Source organism: Notolepis coatsorum, assembly GCF_963971535.1.
Source record: "Notolepis coatsorum genome assembly, chromosome: 5".
Classification (NCBI taxonomy): domain Eukaryota; kingdom Metazoa; phylum Chordata; class Actinopteri; order Aulopiformes; family Paralepididae; genus Notolepis; species Notolepis coatsorum.
The window spans coordinates 150,257,825-150,279,093 of NC_140169.1; the positions used below are offsets into that span (position 1 = coordinate 150,257,825).

Consider the following 21,269-nt stretch of genomic DNA (forward strand, 5'->3'; position numbering starts at 1 on the left):
GGAGAGACACACAAGAGAAGGTTCTTTATTGAGACAGTAGGAAGGCTGATAGGGAGACACAGGAGAGAAGGTTCTTTATTGAGACAGTAGGAAGGCTGAGAGGGAGACAGTAGAGGAGACACAGGAGAGAAGGTTCTTTATTGAGACAGTAGGAAGGCTGAGAGGGAGATAGAGTAGAGGAGACACAGGAGAGAAGACGAGAGGAGGCGGCATAGCTTTAATGGTAAACAAGGAGTGGTGCGATATAGGCAACGCAAAGGAATTGTCTAACCACTGCTCCCCAGACCTGGAGTATATCACCATCAAATGCCGACCCTTCTTTCTCCCGAGGGAGCTAACGTCCATCATCATGATCGGAGTGTACATCCCACCACAAGCGAACACTGGGGCCGCACTTTCAAAGCTACACGACGAGGTAAACAAACTACAGATAGCTAACGTTGACGCTGCCATTTTGGTTCGGGCGATTTCAACAGCGCGCGTCTTAAAAAGGTGTTGCCGAATTTCTATCAGCATGTGACCTGTCCCACCAGAGGCGAGAACATATTAGACCATGTATACTCGCAATTTAAGAATGGGTACAAGTCACAGGCTCTTAGTCCATTCGGTAAGTCCGATCACGCCGCCATCTTTCTTTTGCCAAAATATAAACAGAGTCTTAAGCGAACGCCGGTAGTATCGCGAGAGGTTAAGCGTTGGACTGTGACATCAGAGGAGACGCTTCAGGCTGCGCTTGAATGCACAGACTGGAATGTATTCCGTGATAACACAGCCAATATTAACGAATACACTGAAACGGTGCTTGACTTTGTCTGTACTCTGGTAGAAGAAACAATCCCCTCTACCACAATTAGAATCTACCCAAATCAAAAGCCCTGGGTAGATAAATCCGTCCGTGAGGCTCTGAAAGTGCGCACCTCAGCCTACAACACCGGGCTTGTGACAGGCAACATGGATGAACACAAGACGGCAAGATACAGCGTCAGGAGAGCAGTAATAGAGGCAAAACGGCGTTATAGGGATAAAGTTGAACTTTAGTTTGAACAGGCTGACTCTAGAGGTATGTGGCAGGGCCTCAGAACAATGACAGATTACAAAGGCACCTCCCTCAAACTGAACAGTGACATCTCTTTAGCAAATGATCTCAATACCTTCTATGCAAGGTTTGAGGCTGTGAATAACACCAGCCTACAAGCCACGGCAAAGGGGAGGGGGGGGTCTGCTGAGGGAGATTCAGTGTTCAGAATAACAGAACATGAGGTGAGGAGGACCTTTAAGAAAGTGAATATCAGGAAGGCAGCAGGACCGGACGGCATCCTCGGCCGCGTCCTAAAAGTCTGTGCCGACCAACTGGCCCCGGTATTCACTGACATCTTTAACCTGTCCTTAGAACAGGCTGTCATCCCCACCTGTCTGAAGAAGTCCACCATCATCCCTGTACCCAAAAAATCTACGCCCGCTTGCCTCAACGACTACCGCCCTGTAGCTCTCACCTCCATAGCCATGAAGTGCTTTGAGAAGCTAGTGAAGGGCTACATCTGTTCCTCCCTCCCCATCAACCTGGACCCCCTGCAATTTGCATACTGCCCTAACAGGTCCACGGAGGACGCCATAGCCCATGTGCTGCACACAGCAGCATCACACCTGGACAAGAGGCAGGGGAACTATGTGAGAATGCTGTTCATCGACTACAGCTCAGCATTCAATACCATAGTCCCCTCCAAAGTCATAGCCAAGCTCAGGGACCTGGGCTTGAACTATGACCTCTGCCAGTGGGTCTTGGACTTCCTGACGGGCAGACCCCAGGTGGTAAGAGCAGGCAACTGCACCTCCTCATCCATCACGCTCAACATAGGGGCCCCCCAGGGCTGTGTTCTGAGCCCCCTCCTCTACTCCCTGTACACACATGACTGCGTGGCACAGCGGAACAACAACACAATCATCAAATTTGCTGATGACACAGTAGTGGTGGGCTTGATCTCTGCCAACGACGAGAGGGCCTACCTGGAAGAGGTAGAGAATCTGTCACAGTGGTGTCAGGAGAACTGCCTCTCCCTGAACGTCAGCAAAACAAAAGAGATGATTGTGGACTTCAGGAGGTCGGGGGTCAAGGACTACAGCCCCCTCAGCATCGACGGGGCACCGGTTGAGAGAGTGAACAGTTTCAAGTACCTCGGAGCCCACATATCCGAGGACTTGACATGGACCACACACATTGACAGTGTTGTGAAGAAGGCACGACAACGCCTCTACTTCCTCAGGCGCCTAAGGAAGTTCCAAGTCAGTCAGAAGATCCTTAAGAACTACTACTCATGTACAATAGAGAGCATCCTGACTGGCAACATCACCTCCTGGTTTGGGAATAGCACTGCACAACACCGTAGCAGCCGAACGCACAATTGGAGGGGGTCTTCCCACCCTCCAGAACATTTACAACAAGCGGTGCAGGGGTAAGGCTAAGAGAATCATCGAGGACTCCAGCCACCCGAACAACTGCCTCTTTGAACTGCTGCGGTCAGGCAAGCGATACCGGAGTCTCAAGGCGAGCACAGAAAGACTCAGAAGAAGCTTCTATCCCCAGGCCATCAGGCTGCTCAACGAACAATAAACACTATGCAACAACCATCAAATGCACACAGCACACACACCCACACGCACACACTCACTTTAAACAAACAACACACTGCAGCACCCACTCTCCACACTTTAGATCACCTAAACACACTTTATATTTATTGGTAAAGGATTTGCACTACAACTCGTACACCTTACTGTAAATTGTACCTAAATTGTACCTCATCCCATTTCTGCTTTGCACTATATAGTATTGTATATTAGTACATTGCATAGTATATTGTATATTGTGTATGGTAACTCAGTTACTTCTATTCTGCATCGAACATTGTACATATGTCTATACTGAACACTGTGACCTCTATTTTTACTTCTATTTTACATGCTATACTATTTTATTTCATACTTATCTTGTCTAGCACAGTCTCTGGAGCGTAACAGTAAGAAGCATTTTGTATAAAAGTATTCTGTACAGGGGGGAGCTCCAGTAGCTCACTGCGTACCTCGAACGCTATTTCGGCGTCGGGGACAACCGTGCGCGTCACGGATCTGGGGTACACGAGTTCGACTCCCGGACTCGCCGTATTTTCTCAGAGTGTCTTTCCCCCGATCTATACCCCATTCAACCTGTCTCTGTCGGTCATACTTGACCAGAAAAAGCGATAAACGCTAAAAGAAACCAGCTGACTGGTCAAAGTTTAAAAAAAAAAAAAAAAGTATTCTGTACTTCTGTATGACAACTATTAAAGAAACTTGAAACTCTTTATGGAGACAGTAGGAAAGCTGAGAGGGAGACAGAGTAGAGGAGACACAGGAGAGAAGGTTCTTTATGGAGACAGTAGGAAGGCTGAGAGGGAGACAGAGTAGAGGAGACACAGGAGAGAAGGTTCTTTATTGAGACGGTAGGAAGGCTGAGAGGGAGACAGAGTAGAGGAGACACAGGAGAGAAGGTTCTTTATGGAGACAGTAGGAAAGCTGAGAGGGAGACAGAGTAGAGGAGACACAGGAGAGAAGGTTCTTTATTGAGACAGTAGGAAGACTGAGAGGGAGACAGAGTAGAGGAGACACAGGAGAGAAGGTTCTTTACTGAGACAGTAGGAAGGCTGAGAGGGAGACAGAGTAGAGGAGACACAGGAGAGAAGGTTCTTTATTGAGACAGTAGGAAGGCTGAGAGGGAGACAGAGTAGAGGAGGCACAGGAGAGAAGGTTCTTTATTGAGACAGTAGGAAGGCTGAGAGGGAGACAGAGTAGAGGAGACACAGGAGAGAAGGTTCTTTACTGAGACAGTAGGAAGGCTGAGAGGGAGACAGAGTAGAGGAGACACAGGAGAGAAGGTTCTTTATGGAGACAGTAGGAAGGCTGAGAGGGAGACACAGGAGAGAAGGTTGTTTATTGAGACAGTAGGAAGGCTGACAGGTACTTGTGGTTCTAGAGGTGGGTTTCTAAACCACTCCACTGTCTCCGAGCACTAATGAACATGTTCTCCCTGTAGAGTCTCTAGAACCAGCAGTTTTCACAGACACGTACGTTGTCATGGTTACACAGTGACCCCCCCCCCCCCCCCCCCCCCCCCCTGTGTCTCTCCCTGTAGTTCTGTATCAGAGATGGAGAAGTGGATGGAGGACATCAAGATGGCGATAGACATGGCAGAGACCAGCAACGGGCCGTCGTCTGAACTGCTGACCAGCACTCTGCCTGACAACAGTGAGTCGGTGGACAGATGCCGTATAGATGCTAGCGGTGGGGGAAATAAATGATTAAATTATACCTTTTTTTGTGATTATGCGTCGATTCAGCGCAATTCAGGGAACTTCTTAGTCTAAGTGTCTGGCTTTTAAATGTGTTATTTTCGTTGGTGTCTAATTTAAGCTCTCAGAACAATTAGTGACTTCTGAAGTCAATTCTGTCGGTTTTTTACAATTGTAACAATGCTAAAAGGTATTACGGTGTTACGGTGTAAAAGAAACAACAACAATTCAAATCCCAACATATCGATGTATCCGGGAATCGTCGGATAATCGGATTGCACCCCTAATGTTCTGAATCAAATCACGAGGTCGCTGGTGATTTCCGACAGTAACCTAGGTAACCCGTCTCCAGGCAACATGATGGGATAAGTGGAGTTTTTAAAGCTGTTTTCACACGGAGCACTTCGTACTGGGAGACCGGCAGCGCTGACTTCAGCACTGACCTCATCATGGATCATTAAAATCAAAGGGTATTGCACATAAATAGGCACTTCAGATAATCCTTCATCGGCTCAGCTGACCGACAATAAATCAAAATGACACCATTCACCATCGTAGCCTCTAATAATAACAGCATTGCATTGGCCTATCAACCGGTTTTAACTCATTGACTGCCATGCTGTTTTTCCATCTGTACTCCCTGGCGCCAGCGTTAGTTTTTGACCATTTTCCTAGATGTTTGCAGACCTATCGTATATTCTATATTATAGCTATGGAGACAATAGTATGGCTCATTTGAAAGGGAATATTTATACTCCAACAGGGAACAAACCGTTTATTTCTACATACCTTCGTTCCTGCGCTATCCCATGCTAAAACCCGTCCCGTTTCAAAATAATCCAGTCTCGTTTCCTGGAACGCGAGATATTGCATGTTTTGTGTGCAGCATGCGCATTTTGTGTGGGTTGCTCGCCTGACACCTATATTATTTCCAGGTCAAAGGTAAACATGACCATACATAGAATGGTTCTGTGTATGGTCAATATTGACATGAATGAGGAAAGATGAAGACAGCTGAAAACACAGGTCATCGGTGGAACACGTTGCCTTCGTTAGCCCCCTCTCGACCCCGAACAGCCTGTCCAGACCCTCCTTCATAAAGCTGAGACCCTCTCGCTCTCTTGTTTGTAAGAGACCCTCTCTCTCTTATTGTAAGAGACCCCCTCGCTCTCTTGTTTGTAAGAGACCCTCTCTCTCTTATTGTAAGAGACCCCCTCGCTCTCTTGTTTGTAAGAGACCCTCTCTCTCTTATTGTAAGAGACCCCCTCGCTCTCTTGTTAGTAAGAGACCCCCTCGCTCTCTTGTTAGTAAGAGACCCTTTCTCTCTTGTTTGTAAGAGACCCTCTCTCTCTCTTGTTTGTAAGAGACCCTCTCTCTCTCTTGTTAGTAAGAGACCCTCTCTCTCTTGTTAGTAAGAGACCCTCTCTCTCTCTTGTTAGTAAGAGACCCTCTCTCTCTTGTTTGTAAGAGACCCTCTCTCTCTTGTTTGTAAGAGACCCTCTCTCTCTTGTTAGTAAGATACCCTCTCTCTCTCTTGTTTGTAAGAGACCCTCTCTCTCTCTTGTTAGTAAGAGACCCTCTCTCTCTCTTGTTTGTAAGAGAGCCTCTCTCTCTTGTTTGTAAGAGACCCTCTCTTTCTCTTGTTTGTAAGAGACCCTCTCTCTCTCTTGTTAGTAAGAGACCCCCTCTCTCTTGTTTGTAAGAGACCCTCTCTCTCTCTTGTTTGTAAGAGACCCTCACTCTCTTGTTTGTAAGAGACCCTCTCTCTCTTGTTAGTAAGATACCCTCTCTCTCTCTCTTGTTAGTAAGAGACCCCCTCTCTCTCTTGTTTGTAAGAGACCCCCTCTCTCTCTTGTTAGTAAGAGACCCTCTCTCTCTCTTGTTAGTAAGAGACCCTCTCTCTCTCTTGTTAGTAAGAGACCCCCTCTCTCTCTTGTTAGTAAGAGACCCTCTCTCTCTCTTGTTAGTAAGATACCCTCTCGCTCTCTTGTTAGTAAGAGACCCTCTCTCTCTTGTTAGTAAGAGACCCTCTCTCTCTTGTTTGTAAGAGACCCTCTCTCTCTCTTGTTAGTAAGAGACCCTCTCTCTCTTGTTAGTAAGATACCCTCTCTCTCTCTTGTTTGTAAGAGACCCTCTCTCTCTCTTGTTAGTAAGAGACCCTCTCTCTCTCTTGTTAGTAAGAGACCCTCTCTCTCTCTTGTTTGTAAGAGACCCTCTCTCTCTTGTTTGTAAGAGACCCTCCCTCTCTCTTGTTTGTAAGAGACCCTCTCTCTCTTGTTAGTAAGAGACCCCCTCTCTCTCTTGTTAGTAAGAGACCCTCTCTCTCTCTTGTTAGTAAGAGACCCTCTCTCTCTCTTGTTAGTAAGAGACCCTCTCTCTCTTGTTTGTAAGAGACCCCCTCACTCTCTTGTTTGTAAGAGACCCTCTCTCTTGTTTGTAAGAGACCCTCTCTCTCTCTTGTTAGTAAGAGACCCTCTCTCTCTCTTGTTAGTAAGAGACCCTCTCTCTCTTGTTAGTAAGAGACCCTCTCTCTCTCTTGTTAGTAAGAGACTCTCTCTCTCTCTTGTTTGTAAGAGACCCTCTCTCTCTCTTGTTAGTAAGAGACCCTCCCTCTCTCTTGTTTGTAAGAGACCATCTCTCTCTTGTTAGTAAGAGACCCTCTCTCTCTCTTGTTAGTAAGAGACCCCCTCTCTCTCTTGTTAGTAAGAGACCCTCTCTCTCTCTTGTTAGTAAGAGACCCTCTCTCTCTCTTGTTAGTAAGAGACCCTCTCTCTCTCTCTTGTTTGTAAGAGACCCTCTCTCTCTTGTTAGTAAGAGACCCCCTCTCTCTCTTGTTAGTAAGATACCCTCTCTCTCTCTTGTTAGTAAGAGACCCTCTCGCTCTCTTGTTAGTAAGAGACCCTCTCTCTCTCTTGTTAGTAAGAGACCCTCTCTCTCTTGTTAGTAAGAGACCCTCTCTCTCTTGTTAGTAAGAGACCCTCTCGCTCTCTTGTTAGTAAGAGACCCTCTCTCTCTCTTGTTAGTAAGAGACCCTCTCTCTCTCTTGTTTGTAAGATACCCTCTCTCTCTTGTTAGTAAGAGACCCTCTCTCTCTCTTGTTAGTAAGAGACCCCTTCTCTCTCTTGTTAGTAAGAGACCCTATCTCTCTCTTGTTAGTAAGAGACCCTCTCTCTCTCTTGTTAGTAAGAGACCCTCTCTCTCTCTTGTTAGTAAGAGACCCTCTCTCTCTCTTGTTTGTAAGAGACCCTCTCTCTCTCTTGTTAGTAAGAGACCTTCTCTCTCTCTTGTTAGTAAGAGACCCTCTCTCTCTCTCTTGTTAGTAAGATACCCTCTCTCTCTCTTGTTTGTATGAGACCCTCTCTCTCTTGTTAGTAAGAGACCCTCTCTCTCTCTTGTTAGTAAGAGACCCTCTCTCTCTCTTGTTAGTAAGAGACCCTCTCTCTCTCTTGTTTGTAAGAGACCCTCTCGCTCTCTTGTTAGTAAGAGACCCTCTCTCTTGTTAGTAAGAGACCCTCTCTCTCTCTCTTGTTAGTAAGAGACCCTCTCTCTCTCTTGTTTGTAAGAGACCCTCTCTCTCTCTTGTTAGTAAGAGACCCTCTCTCTCTCTTGTTAGTAAGAGACCCTCTCTCTCTCTTGTTAGTAAGAGACCCTCTCTCTCTCTTGTTAGTAAGAGACCCTCTCTCTCTCTTGTTAGTAAGATACCCTCTCTCTCTCTTGTTAGTAAGAGACCCTCTCTCTCTCTTGTTTGTAAGAGACCCTCTCTCTCTCTTGTTAGTAAGAGACCTTCTCTCTCTCTTGTTAGTAAGAGACCCTCTCTCTCTCTTGTTTGTAAGAGACCCTCTCTCTCTCTTGTTAGTAAGAGACCCTCTCTCTCTCTTGTTAGTAAGAGACCCTCTCTCTCTCTTGTTTGTAAGAGACCCTCTCTCTCTCTTGTTAGTAAGAGACCCTCTCTCTCTCTTGTTAGTAAGAGACCATCTCGCTCTCTTGTTAGTAAGAGACCCTCTCTCTCTCTTGTTAGTAAGAGACCCTCTCTCTCTTGTTTGTAAGAGACCCCCTCACTCTCTTGTTTGTAAGAGACCCTCTCTCTCTTGTTTGTAAGAGACCCTCTCTCTCTCTTGTTAGTAAGAGACCCTCTCTCTCTCTTGTTAGTAAGAGACCCTCTCTCTCTTGTTAGTAAGAGACCCTCTCTCTCTCTTGTTAGTAAGAGACTCTCTCTCTCTCTTGTTTGTAAGAGACCCTCTCTCTCTCTTGTTAGTAAGAGACCCTCCCTCTCTCTTGTTTGTAAGAGACCATCTCTCTCTTGTTAGTAAGAGACCCTCTCTCTCTCTTGTTAGTAAGAGACCCCCTCTCTCTCTTGTTAGTAAGAGACCCTCTCTCTCTCTTGTTAGTAAGAGACCCTCTCTCTCTCTTGTTAGTAAGAGACCCTCTCTCTCTCTCTTGTTTGTAAGAGACCCTCTCTCTCTTGTTAGTAAGAGACCCCCTCTCTCTCTTGTTAGTAAGATACCCTCTCTCTCTCTTGTTAGTAAGAGACCCTCTCGCTCTCTTGTTAGTAAGAGACCCTCTCTCTCTCTTGTTAGTAAGAGACCCTCTCTCTCTTGTTAGTAAGAGACCCTCTCTCTCTTGTTAGTAAGAGACCCTCTCGCTCTCTTGTTAGTAAGAGACCCTCTCTCTCTCTTGTTAGTAAGAGACCCTCTCTCTCTCTTGTTTGTAAGATACCCTCTCTCTCTTGTTAGTAAGAGACCCTCTCTCTCTCTTGTTAGTAAGAGACCCCTTCTCTCTCTTGTTAGTAAGAGACCCTATCTCTCTCTTGTTAGTAAGAGACCCTCTCTCTCTCTTGTTAGTAAGAGACCCTCTCTCTCTCTTGTTAGTAAGAGACCCTCTCTCTCTCTTGTTTGTAAGAGACCCTCTCTCTCTCTTGTTAGTAAGAGACCTTCTCTCTCTCTTGTTAGTAAGAGACCCTCTCTCTCTCTCTCTTGTTAGTAAGATACCCTCTCTCTCTCTTGTTTGTATGAGACCCTCTCTCTCTTGTTAGTAAGAGACCCTCTCTCTCTCTTGTTAGTAAGAGACCCTCTCTCTCTCTTGTTAGTAAGAGACCCTCTCTCTCTCTTGTTTGTAAGAGACCCTCTCGCTCTCTTGTTAGTAAGAGACCCTCTCTCTTGTTAGTAAGAGACCCTCTCTCTCTCTCTTGTTAGTAAGAGACCCTCTCTCTCTCTTGTTTGTAAGAGACCCTCTCTCTCTCTTGTTAGTAAGAGACCCTCTCTCTCTCTTGTTAGTAAGAGACCCTCTCTCTCTCTTGTTAGTAAGAGACCCTCTCTCTCTCTTGTTAGTAAGAGACCCTCTCTCTCTCTTGTTAGTAAGATACCCTCTCTCTCTCTTGTTAGTAAGAGACCCTCTCTCTCTCTTGTTTGTAAGAGACCCTCTCTCTCTCTTGTTAGTAAGAGACCTTCTCTCTCTCTTGTTAGTAAGAGACCCTCTCTCTCTCTCTTGTTTGTAAGAGACCCTCTCTCTCTCTTGTTAGTAAGAGACCCTCTCTCTCTCTTGTTAGTAAGAGACCCTCTCTCTCTCTTGTTTGTAAGAGACCCTCTCTCTCTCTTGTTAGTAAGAGACCCTCTCTCTCTCGTTAGTAAGAGACCATCTCGCTCTCTTGTTAGTAAGAGACCCTCTCTCTCTCTTGTTAGTAAGAGACCCTCTCTCTTGTTAGTAAGAGACCCTCTCGCTCTCTTGTTTGTAAGAGACCCTCTCTCTCTCTTGTTTGTAAGATACCCTCTCTCTTGTTAGTAAGAGACCCTCTCTCTCTCTTGTTTGTAAGAGACCCTCTCTCTCTTGTTAGTAAGAGACCCTCTCTCTCTCTTGTTAGTAAGAGACCCTCTCTCTCTCTTGTTTGTAAGAGACCCTCTCGCTCTCTTGTTAGTAAGATACCCTCTCTCTTGTTAGTAAGAGACCCTCTCTCTCTCTCTCTCTTGTTAGTAAGAGACCCTCTCTCTCTCTTGTTTGTAAGAGACCCTCTCTCTCTCTTGTTAGTAAGAGACCCTCTCTCTCTCTTGTTAGTAAGAGACCCTCTCTCTCTCTTGTTTGTAAGAGACCCTCTCGCTCTCTTGTTAGTAAGAGACCCTCTCTCTTGTTAGTAAGAGACCCTCTCTCTCTCTCTTGTTAGTAAGAGACCCTCTCTCTCTCTTGTTTGTAAGAGACCCTCTCTCTCTCTTGTTAGTAAGAGACCCTCTCTCTCTCTTGTTAGTAAGAGACCCTCTCTATCTCTCTTGTTAGTAAGAGACCCTCTCTCTCTCTTGTTTGTAAGAGACCCTCTCTCTCTCTTGTTAGTAAGAGACCCTCTCTCTCTCTCTTGTTAGTAAGAGACCCTCTCTCTCTCTTGTTAGTAAGAGACCCTCTCTCTCTCTTGTTAGTAAGAGACCCTCTCTCTCTCTTGTTAGTAAGAGACCCTCTCTCTCTCTTGTTAGTAAGAGACCCTCTCTCTCTCTTGTTTGTAAGAGACCCTCTCTCTCTCTTGTTAGTAAGAGACCTTCTCTCTCTCGTTAGTAAGAGACCCTCTCTCTCTCTTGTTTGTAAGAGACCCTCTCTCTCTCTTGTTAGTAAGAGACCCTCTCTCTCTCTTGTTAGTAAGAGACCCTCTCTCTCTCTTGTTTGTAAGAGACCCTCTCTCTCTCTTGTTAGTAAGAGACCCTCTCTCTCTCTTGTTAGTAAGAGACCCTCTCGCTCTCTTGTTAGTAAGAGACCCTCTCTCTCTCTTGTTAGTAAGAGACCCTCTCTCTCTCTTGTTAGTAAGAGACCCTCTCGCTCTCTTGTTTGTAAGAGACCCTCTCTCTCTCTTGTTTGTAAGATACCCTCTCTCTTGTTAGTAAGAGACCCTCTCTCTCTCTTGTTTGTAAGAGACCCTCTCTCTCTTGTTAGTAAGAGACCCTCTCTCTCTCTTGTTAGTAAGAGACCCTCTCTCTCTCTTGTTTGTAAGAGACCCTCTCGCTCTCTTGTTAGTAAGAGACCCTCTCTCTTGTTAGTAAGAGACCCTCTCTCTCTCTCTTGTTAGTAAGAGACCCTCTCTCTCTCTTGTTTGTAAGAGACCCTCTCTCTCTCTTGTTAGTAAGAGACCCTCTCTCTCTCTTGTTAGTAAGAGACCCTCTCTCTCTCTTGTTTGTAAGAGACCCTCTCGCTCTCTTGTTAGTAAGAGACCCTCTCTCTTGTTAGTAAGAGACCCTCTCTCTCTCTCTTGTTAGTAAGAGACCCTCTCTCTCTCTTGTTTGTAAGAGACCCTCTCTCTCTCTTGTTAGTAAGAGACCCTCTCTCTCTCTTGTTAGTAAGAGACCCTCTCTATCTCTTGTTTGGCGAAAAGATGGAATGCCACGTTTTCATTTCCTTTCAAACCTTTATTTAAACAGGTAAAAATCTCATTGAGTCTCATTTGAAAGAGCGACCTGATCCACCAAACAAACATAACAAATACAAACAAAAAGCAAGTTCCAGGCAAAAACACAACTAAAAGTCTTAAGAGAGGCTAAAATCGAATTAAATTAACACTTTGAATGCCACTCGCGGCTTTTATCGGGTTTACCCCCCGACCGCTGAATGCCCATCACGAGATTTCTCTGATCTGAAATCACAATATTTCTAACACTGGAAATACATACCCCCAGGTCCCTAGATGTTCCTAGATACCAAGAACATGCAAATTGACCTTGCAGAAGTGGAGCAATCTTCCATTTACTTAGGCATGTACCTTTTATGCGAAAACGGTCTACAGATTAACAGGTTAAGGAACGTCAGTTGAAATGATAGCGGAGCGATTTGTCCCTGCTCCGATACGACCCTTTTAGCAGACTCAGCAGTATTAAGAGGCTTACTTAAGAGCCAGACGTCGATTTGCATAGAGAGAGCACATTTGGCACAATTGGCCAAAATGAACGACTTCTGCCAAGGAAATAAACATATACGTCACAGTATTACTGTCAAACCACTTAGATTCATTAAATCACAGTGTATATAGAGTATATCCAGCTGAGTGTGTTTTCTTGTGAAGTTACATAAACACTGTGACCTTGTGTAAAGTTCTGGTAGACAATACGGTCATGGGTCCAACCGGTCTTGTACATATATTTGTGGTCGCTGTCTAGGGGACAACCAGAACCCAGTTGATTCGCATGGATAGAATGTTATATATATATATATATATATATACGTATATAATTATATAAAATTATAATTATATAAAAGCAGCCAATGACATCACAGTCAAACAATGAAGTGCACCTTTGCAACATTTTACGTTAGACAATGTGAATAAGGCAAATATATAAGGGTCTAGGTCAGATTTATTTAAAAACAACCGAGGTTGACCAAAGTGCTGCACAATACAAAGTACAAAAGTACTGTGAATTAGGGATGGGTACCGAATCCGGTACTTTTAAGGGTATCGACCGAATCACGTCGGTACTACCGAGTACCGATTCACGTGAGATCCACCGGTGCCACATTTCGGTAATTTTTTTTTATTAAATCTCTTCACGTCAACGTTCACGCGCACAATACACGCTTACCTAGGATTTGACTTGATTCAACAACAAAGCAGTCGGGGCAATGGCAAGCCGAAAACGGTTGCAAGTGTGGTTACACTTTACAAAGCTAGATGGAGACAACGCTCGCTGCAATATTATATAATATATGTTACGGTTGTGACATCGTCACCTCAAACTTCGATGCCCCGAAGGAGTTTCGAACCCATGGTCTCCCACGCCGCAGTCAACAGCACAGACCGCTATACCAAGAGATGAACTCACTGCTTTGTAACGTGTCTGTGTCTTTTGAGGATGAGAGTGAGTTTAACCCACAGCACCGCTACTCACCCCAGCCCTTCGTGACTGCGCTTCACGGTACCATCCATTACATATATATTAACAAATTGTTCTAAATAAATAATAATGATAATAAATTATTTGAAGTTTGGACAAATCTTTTACAACTGAAGTAGGTAGATACAATTTTTAGAGACTAAAGTACCTGAAGGAAAAGCCAGTGAGAAGAGGTGAGTCTTTAACAAAATGACGTGAAGGTAAACCACGAGGGGGGGGGGGCACCTTTTTAGATGTGCAACTATAGACCTGTTCGCTGTCTACAAACATACCACGTTCGAGCCAATCAGCAACACCAAACTGAGTCATGTGACTAAGTTGCCCCGGACCTGCACGAAAATAAAACACTCCCCTGACTAAAAGTAATTTCAAACGAAAACGTCTGGATGTCATTTAGCCAAATCGGAATCACGGCTGTGAGTGTGAGTCTTTCAAATTTTTTACACGTCTAGCTTTGGCACAGATTTGATTGTTTAGAGATCTCTAGCGTGGCTAATGAATGCAAATATATCGTAGTCTGCCCCGTCGTTCCGACCAGGATTACGTTCCTTTTGCCCCCTTGAGGTGCACCGAGTCTGACGTCTACAGCGAACAGGTCTATAGAAACATCTGACGGTACATAAGCAGGAGTTGTGCTGCGGTCTCCTCCTCCCACCTCCTCCCTCCTCCTCCTCCTCCCACCTCCTCCCACCTCCTCCTCCTCCTCCCACCTCCTCCCTCCTCCTCCCACCTCCTCCCTCCTCCCTCCTCCTCCCACCTCCTCCCTCCTCCTCCCACCTCCCACCTCCTCCTCCCTCCTCCCACCTCCTCCCTCCTCCTCCTCCCTCCTCCCACCTCCTCCCACCTCCCACCTCCTCCCACCTCCTCCCACCTCCTCCCTCCTCCCTCCTCCTCCCACCTCCTCCCTCCTCCTCCCACCTCCCACCTCCTCCTCCCTCCTCCCACCTCCTCCCTCCTCCTCCTCCCTCCTCCCACCTCCTCCCACCTCCCACCTCCTCCCACCTCCTCCCTCCTCCCTCCTCCCTCCTCCCACCTCCTCCCACCTCCCACCTCCTCCCTCCTCCCACCTCCTCCTCCATCCTCCCACCTCCTCCTCCCTCCTCCTCCCACCTCCCACCTCCTCCCACCTCCCACCTCCTCCCTCCTCCCACCTCCTCCCTCCTCCCACCTCCTCCTCCATCCTCCCACCTCCTCCTCCCTCCTCCTCCCACCTCCCACCTCCTCCCTCCTCCCACCTCCTCCTCCCTCCTCCCACCTCCTCCCTCCTCCCACCTCCTCCTCCCACCTCCCTCCTCCTCCCTCCTCCTCCATCCTCCCTCCTCCTCCTCCCACCTCCCTCCTCCTCCCTCCTCCTCCTCCTCCCTCCTCCTCCATCCTCCCACCTCCCTCCTCCTCTTCCCACCTCCTCCTCCCTCCTCCTCCCTCCTCCTCCTCCCACCTCCTCCCTCCTCCTCCTCCCTCCTCCTCCCTCCTCCTCCCTCCTCCTCCTCCATCCTCCCACCTCCCTCCTCCTCTTCCCACCTCCTCCTCCCTCCTCCTCCCTCCTCCTCCTCCCACCTCCTCCCTCCTCCTCCTCCCTCCTCCTCCCACCTCCTCCCTCCTCCTCCTCCCTCCTCCTCCCACCTCCTCCCTCCTCCTCCTCCCTCCTCCCTCCTCCTCCCTCCTCCTCCCTCCTCCTCCCACCTCCTCCTCCATCCTCCCACCTCCTCCTCCCTCCTCCTCCCACCTCCCTCCTCCTCCTCCCACCTCCCTCCTCCTCCCTCCTCCTCCTCCCTCCTCCTCCCTCCTCCTCCCACCTCCCTCCTCCTCCTCCCACCTCCCTCCTCCTCCCTCCTCCTCCCACCTCCTCCTCCATCCTCCCACCTCCTCCTCCCTCCTCCTCCCACCTCCCTCCTCCTCCTCCCACCTCCCTCCTCCTCCCTCCTCCTCCTCCCTCCTCCTCCCACCTCCCTCCTCCTCCTCCTCCCTCCTCCTCCTTTGAGCTCTAACACCCCCCCCGACTTTCCCAGAATGCCCAGAAGACAGCTCGGCGGAGGCGGAGTCGGAGGATGACATGGCGGCGTCTCGCACCTCCCTGGAGAGGCCCGCCGCCCCCCCCCACCGTGGTAACACCACGGTGCACGTGTGCTGGCACCGCAACACCAGCGTGTCCATGCTGGACTTTAGCCTAGCCGTGGAGGTACCGACCGGCCCACCAACCTGCAGCCTCCGACCGGCAGAACCTGCACTTCCTGTTTTTTTCCCTCCTTTCTTTGTCTCTTCCTGCCTTCTCTCTCTCTTCTTCTCTCTCTGTATATATGTAGTGTGTGCTGCTGTATCCTCCTCCTCCTCCTCCTCCTCCTAATCCACTTGATAATCTCTCTCTCTCTCTCCGCTGGGAGCAGTATCCTCGGGTGTCGCCCGTCCATCACAGTCTGAGTCGTGCTGACGGCACCTTGTCTCAGCTCGTCCCTCTCGCCCCACCCTCTAGGGGCTAGATCCTGCACGGTGATTGATTGAATGAAAGTTTTATTAACAGATTGCAGAATGGGTACAGTAGAGTACGGCTCAATACACACAATTGTTAAGGGGATGCAGACCAGAGAAAGACTTTCGTCTTGTTTACATCAGGGTCCCCCATTTTCAATTCAAAATGAATTGTAACGTAAGGGTGCAACTTGCTCCGTGCAATCCATTCTTTGTGGATCTAGCCCTAAGTCTCCCATTCGTGACCCGATAAAAGCACCAGGACTTCGTATAATATTATTAAGTAATTAATTAATAATATTATGTGAGAATGACTGAATGATTTCCCAAGGGGATCAATAAAGGAATATCTTATCGTATTGTATTTTATCTTATCTTAATCTTATCTTATCTTACCATACCTTACCTTATCTTATATTTATATTAGAATAGGTATTTTAAACGTGTGCCATTCAGGCATCTTATTTTCCCCAATTTCCGAGCTCGACAGGCAAAGACAGTATCTGCATTAAAAAAAATGTAAAATGTATTCTCCGTTGACGTCTCAGATCATGTGACGAGCCGCACGGCCACAGGGTACTGCTCCCGCCTCCTCCTCCTATTGGCTAACTGACCTCATCTCAAGCTCCGCCCTCTTTCCCTTGATCCTCCCATCGCAAACCGTCGCTTCCCTCAAAGCGACAGTTGTGATTGTGATAGGAGGATTAGGAAAAGAGGGGCGGGACTTGAGATTAGGTCGATGTGTGTGTGACGCCCCTTATCTAACCCCTGACCCATGACCCCCAACCCCTCTGGCTGCCCCTGTTGTGGTTCTGTCCTCCTTCTCCTCCCACTGGAGAGAGGGAGGGATAGAGAGAGAGGGGGGAGGGATAGAGAGAGAGAGAGAGAGAGAGAGAGAGAGAGAGAGAGAGAGAGAGAGAGAGAGAAGGAGGGAGAGAGAGAGAGGGTCCAGTACAGTACGGCGTGTAGACGTGCCCTTTGATGTCCTCCTCATCTCACACCAACAGAACCCAGGTCCTGTTTGGGATGTAGCCGCCAGCGCTACATCCACACAGCTGCGTTCCTTCCTTCCTCTCTGTCGCCGTGGTAACCGCATCCTCTTCACAGCCTTGCCCGGACACGCCCCCCTGTGTGGTCACTGCATGCCTGTGTGATGCCTACTCAGTCTCTGTATTTCTGTCCTCCTCTCTTCCTCCCTCTCTCTCTTCCTCCTCTCTTCCTCCTCTCTTCCTCCCTCTCTTCTCCTGTCTGTCTGCTGTCCCGTCTGTGTGTTCTCCGTGGTAGAGGACCCGAGTCCAGTCAGGGAGAGTGGGGCCCCCCCGTTGGGGCCCGCCGGGGGCCAGGGACCGGTCCCTCTGTCCCTTATCTGCTGGTACCGAGTCCAGAGCCTCTCCTTTACTGATTCCCGCAGGAGTCTAGAGGTAAAGGAGCCAGGCGGATGAGGACCGCGCGCCGCATTAAAACTCATCAACACAACCGTCAGTTGTGTGATAGTATAAAGGGTTAACCTTCTGTCGTGTGGCAGTGAAAGGGTTAACCGGCTGTTGTGTGGCAGTGAAAGGGTTAACCTTTCTGTGTATTGACACAGTGAAAAGGGTTAATCGTTTGGTAGTGCAGCAGTGAACGGGTTAACTCAGACAGTTTTGACATTTTTACACTAAGCCACCAACCAGACGCCAGTATATTTATTCTGGTTGGTGTGTTCAATCATTCTTTTCCATTCTGCAAACGTCTCTGGCTACTGAGGAGAGATTCTAATTGACCCACACCTCAAGCCCCGCCTCTGTTTTCAAGGATCCTCCAATCACAGCCGTCGCTTCCCTCGGGACGGACTCGAAACGACGGTGGTGATTGGAGGATCAAGAACGGGGCGTGGGGATTGAGATGAGTCTATTCTGTGCTAGATCAAGACACTATTTCAATAATGGATGACGGTGAAAGCATACACGCCACCGAGAACAGTTAGTACTCTGTAGATATTTAAAGCAGAGTAGGAGTAGAAAACAATTCATGAAAGTAGAAGATATAGGTGTGCAACCTCGTTAGCTGACGTTATATCTACAGAGTACTAACTGTTCTCGCTGGCGTGTATGCTTTCACCGTCATCCATTATTGAAATAGTGTCTTGATCTAGCACAGAATAGACGAGCCAGTCATGCTGTTGGTTTTATGATAAACAATGACTTCATAACTTACCTGCTAATGATAACGTTAACTAATGAAAATAATAAAGACACTTTTGCCGCCATGACTCAGCATCAAACCCACCTTGTTGAGCATCTGCAACGACATAAACACACGGAGATGAGCAATGATTGTTTCTGAATCGTTAACCGTATGAGAAACGGGTAAATATTTACGAAGTCTAAGTGATTTTCCAACCTTGCGGAACTAGAGCTCGGTGAAGGCTGCCGCTCGCGCGTCACTCGGGAACTGGAACAGCGTTGTAGAAGGCATTCACGCGGCCTGGCCTGCTTCTAAGTTCAGTGGCCTGACTGCATAAAAAAAAATTGTTTGTTTGTTTTTTGGAAATCTTTTTTTTTTTTTTTTTGTTTTTGTTTTAAATCATCTGGCGTACTGTAGTACCTCTTAACCCTCTCACTGCCACACGACAGCAGGTTAACCCTTTCACTGCCGCACGGCAGCAGGTTAACCCTTTCACTGCCGCACTACAGAAGGTTAACCCTTTACTATCACACTACCGACGGTAGTGTGATAGTAAAGGGTTAACCTTCTGTAGTGTGGCAGTGAAAGGGTTAATGGCAGTGGTAGTACGATCATTGAAAGCAACACACAGTTAGAAATCTGTGTGCTGAACATCTTAGTTATATGTTCAGAAGACTGTACAGAAGGTTGTACAAAATTAACGTCAAATAAGCGGCTGTTAGGACTAACCAGACTTAACAACAGTAGGTTTTCTGTATATTTGATCTTGGGACAGTAAGTACATGTTTAATTCATTAGTTATTTTTTGTATGTTCTCCTTCTGTCAAACACACTAGGATTATATGTCAACATTTCCTCTGATGTTTAGGATATTATTATTATTATTATTATTATTATTATTATTATTATTATTATTATTATTATTATTATTATTATTATTATTATTCGTGGCTTTTGTAGCCAATGTTGCTTTTCTCGTTTTGTTTCAGAATCAGCTGTCGGGCAACTTGCTGAGGAAGTTCAAGAACAGCAACGGCTGGCAGAAGCTCTGGGTGGTGTTCACCAACTTCAGCCTGTTCTTCTACAAGACCCACCAGGTGACCTTTAACCCCTTCACTACCACACTGCAGCAGGTTAACCCCTTCACTACCACACTGCAGCAGGTTAACCCTTTCACTACCACACTGCAGCAGGTTAACCCTTTCACTACCACACTGCAGCAGGTTAACCCTTTCACTACCACACTGCAGCAGGTTAACCCCTTCACTACCACACTGCAGAAGGTTAACCCCTTCACTACCACACTGCAGAAGGTTAACCCCTTCACTACCACACTGCAGAAGGTTAACCCTTTCACTACCACACTGCAGAAGGTTAACCTTTCACTACCACACTACAGAAGGTTAACCCTTTCACTACCACACTACAGAAGGTTAACATTTCACGACCTGACACTACAGAAGGTTAACCCTTTCACTACCACACTACAGAAGGTTAACCTTTCACTACCACACTGCAGAAGGTTAACCCCTTCACTACCACACTACAGAAGGTTAACCCCATTCACTACCACACTACAGAAGGTTAACCCTTTCACTACCACACTGTAGAAGGTTAACCCTGTCACTACCACACTACAGACAGTTAACCATTTCACTACCACACTACAGACGGTTCTGTTTCATAGTGGATCCGCTCGGCATCACTCTAGCACTGTCCTCGCACACGTGCACGCGCACTGAATAAAGACCACAATGTACCTTTATATCCCAATATTTGTCTGACCACACCCCTATCAGCTCACCTACATAAGCAGGTGTGTGGTCACCTGCTCTCCTTTCTCGCTTTCACCACAAGGAAGTGCCTCGGTAGATCCCCACTTGACGTGAATGTGATAGTAGGAGAAGAGTTGGAAAACAAGAGTTACGTTGACATCATATCTTTATTTTCTCTCTCACTATATTCGAGAAAATACGGCGATATTGTCTTCGTACTGGAGTGTCTGGAAGATGATGATCATTCTAAAAATCCTCCACCGGTTTTTGTATTGGGAGTTTGCGCCGCTACATGCCTTCCAACTGCAGTCCTTGCTGTGTGCTGGTTGCGGTAAAGGCACAGCTGGACTGTAGGACGCGCCGCTGTTGTGAGAAGCGGTGGGTTCCAGGTTTGGTGAGTAATGTTTTTGCTGGCGAGCTCCACTTGTCTGTTAGTGCTATGGGGGCTAGCTGACAATGTTTATAAAAACCGGCCCCAGACTAGGGTCCTTTGTTCAGCCTCTTAGGCGACGGAAGACCTTGGTCTGAAGCCCATTATAGTTAACTAGTGGGCCACGACCAATAACACTGGTGATCCCTGTGTTTTCTGGACGAGTGGATGTTTCTCTGTCACCGTGAGGCCCCTTCTTTCATATACAAATGAGAGTATTCCCTCACGAGGAAATATGGGCAGTTAGCGGAAGATCTGTGTTCAAGTCAGCTACAGGCCAGTTGGGTATTGTGCTGGCTCCGTCGGGTGTTGGTAAAATCACCGTTGTAAAACTGTGTTAACATCTTGTTTCTCTTTTCTCTTAAAAAGTGAGGAGGGTTTCAGAACGGCGGCCTGTCGGAGTGTGACTTGTTGTATCGTTGTGTACGAGTTCAGGTGGTGGCTGCTTAGCTTGCGTGCTAGTTGTGGCCTACTGTGTTAGCCAGTCAGCTGTTAGCTGCGGCGCTAGCTCGCTGTGTTTACCAGGCCTGTTGTGTCACTAGGCTAGGTAAACGTTAGCTTGCTGCTTTCGGCCGAGAGCGGCCGTTAGCTTAATGCTACACTGTTGAACGTGCTGTGACGGTAACATGTTTTTAACACTCTTGACTACGACGTCATCTTTGACAGAGGATGTTCGTCGAACCTGCCCTGAGCCAGGCCGGCGAGGGCTGCGTCAACAAGGAGCACCGTAGCGGCGGGTTGGAGCAGCGAGCTGCCCGTGCCGTCAAACACAGGACGGCTGTGTTTACTTCGGTGCCATGTTAGAGACTGCAGTTTCGCTTGATCTGCGCTCAAGGTAGGCAAGTTCCTGACCAGGCCTTGAACACTTCTTCTTGCTTTCCCTTCTAAATGTTTTGTAAATAACGATGTTTTCCAAAACGAGTGTTGCTGCACTACATTTAGGATACGACGCGAGTTATGTGTGAACTGTTTTGTCACTGGTATTTAGCTTCTCCATGCAAATCGGGTTGTTTGTTACAGATGTGAAAATGATCTGGTTTGTTGTGTTGAGAAACATCATGTGTCTTTATGTACTGTGTACTCACAACTAAGGGGGTTAAACTAACCTATAAAGCTATGCTTAGTGACATATGAGTAAAGAATGATTCTTTTCTCAGCCTGTAATGACAATGAACAGTGTGTTCACATATTAACAGGTTTACCTGTTCAACTGGCCGTATTAAGGGTAAAGTAGGAGGGTTGTGTTTCCCCCCGG

The 21,269-nt window shown here is 47.2% G+C and overlaps 1 protein-coding gene across 1 annotated transcript in view; it reads left to right on the forward strand.

The window, feature by feature from the left end:
* LOC311228980 (FERM, ARHGEF and pleckstrin domain-containing protein 1-like) overlaps positions 1-21,269 on the forward strand; it is a 313,058-nt gene that overhangs the window by 267,670 nt on the left and 24,119 nt on the right. The window contains 3 exon segments of the mRNA XM_084314958.1: positions 4,166-4,278; positions 15,187-15,356; positions 18,799-18,906. Of these exon segments, the coding sequence (XP_084171084.1) occupies positions 4,166-4,278; positions 15,187-15,356; positions 18,799-18,906 (391 nt within the window).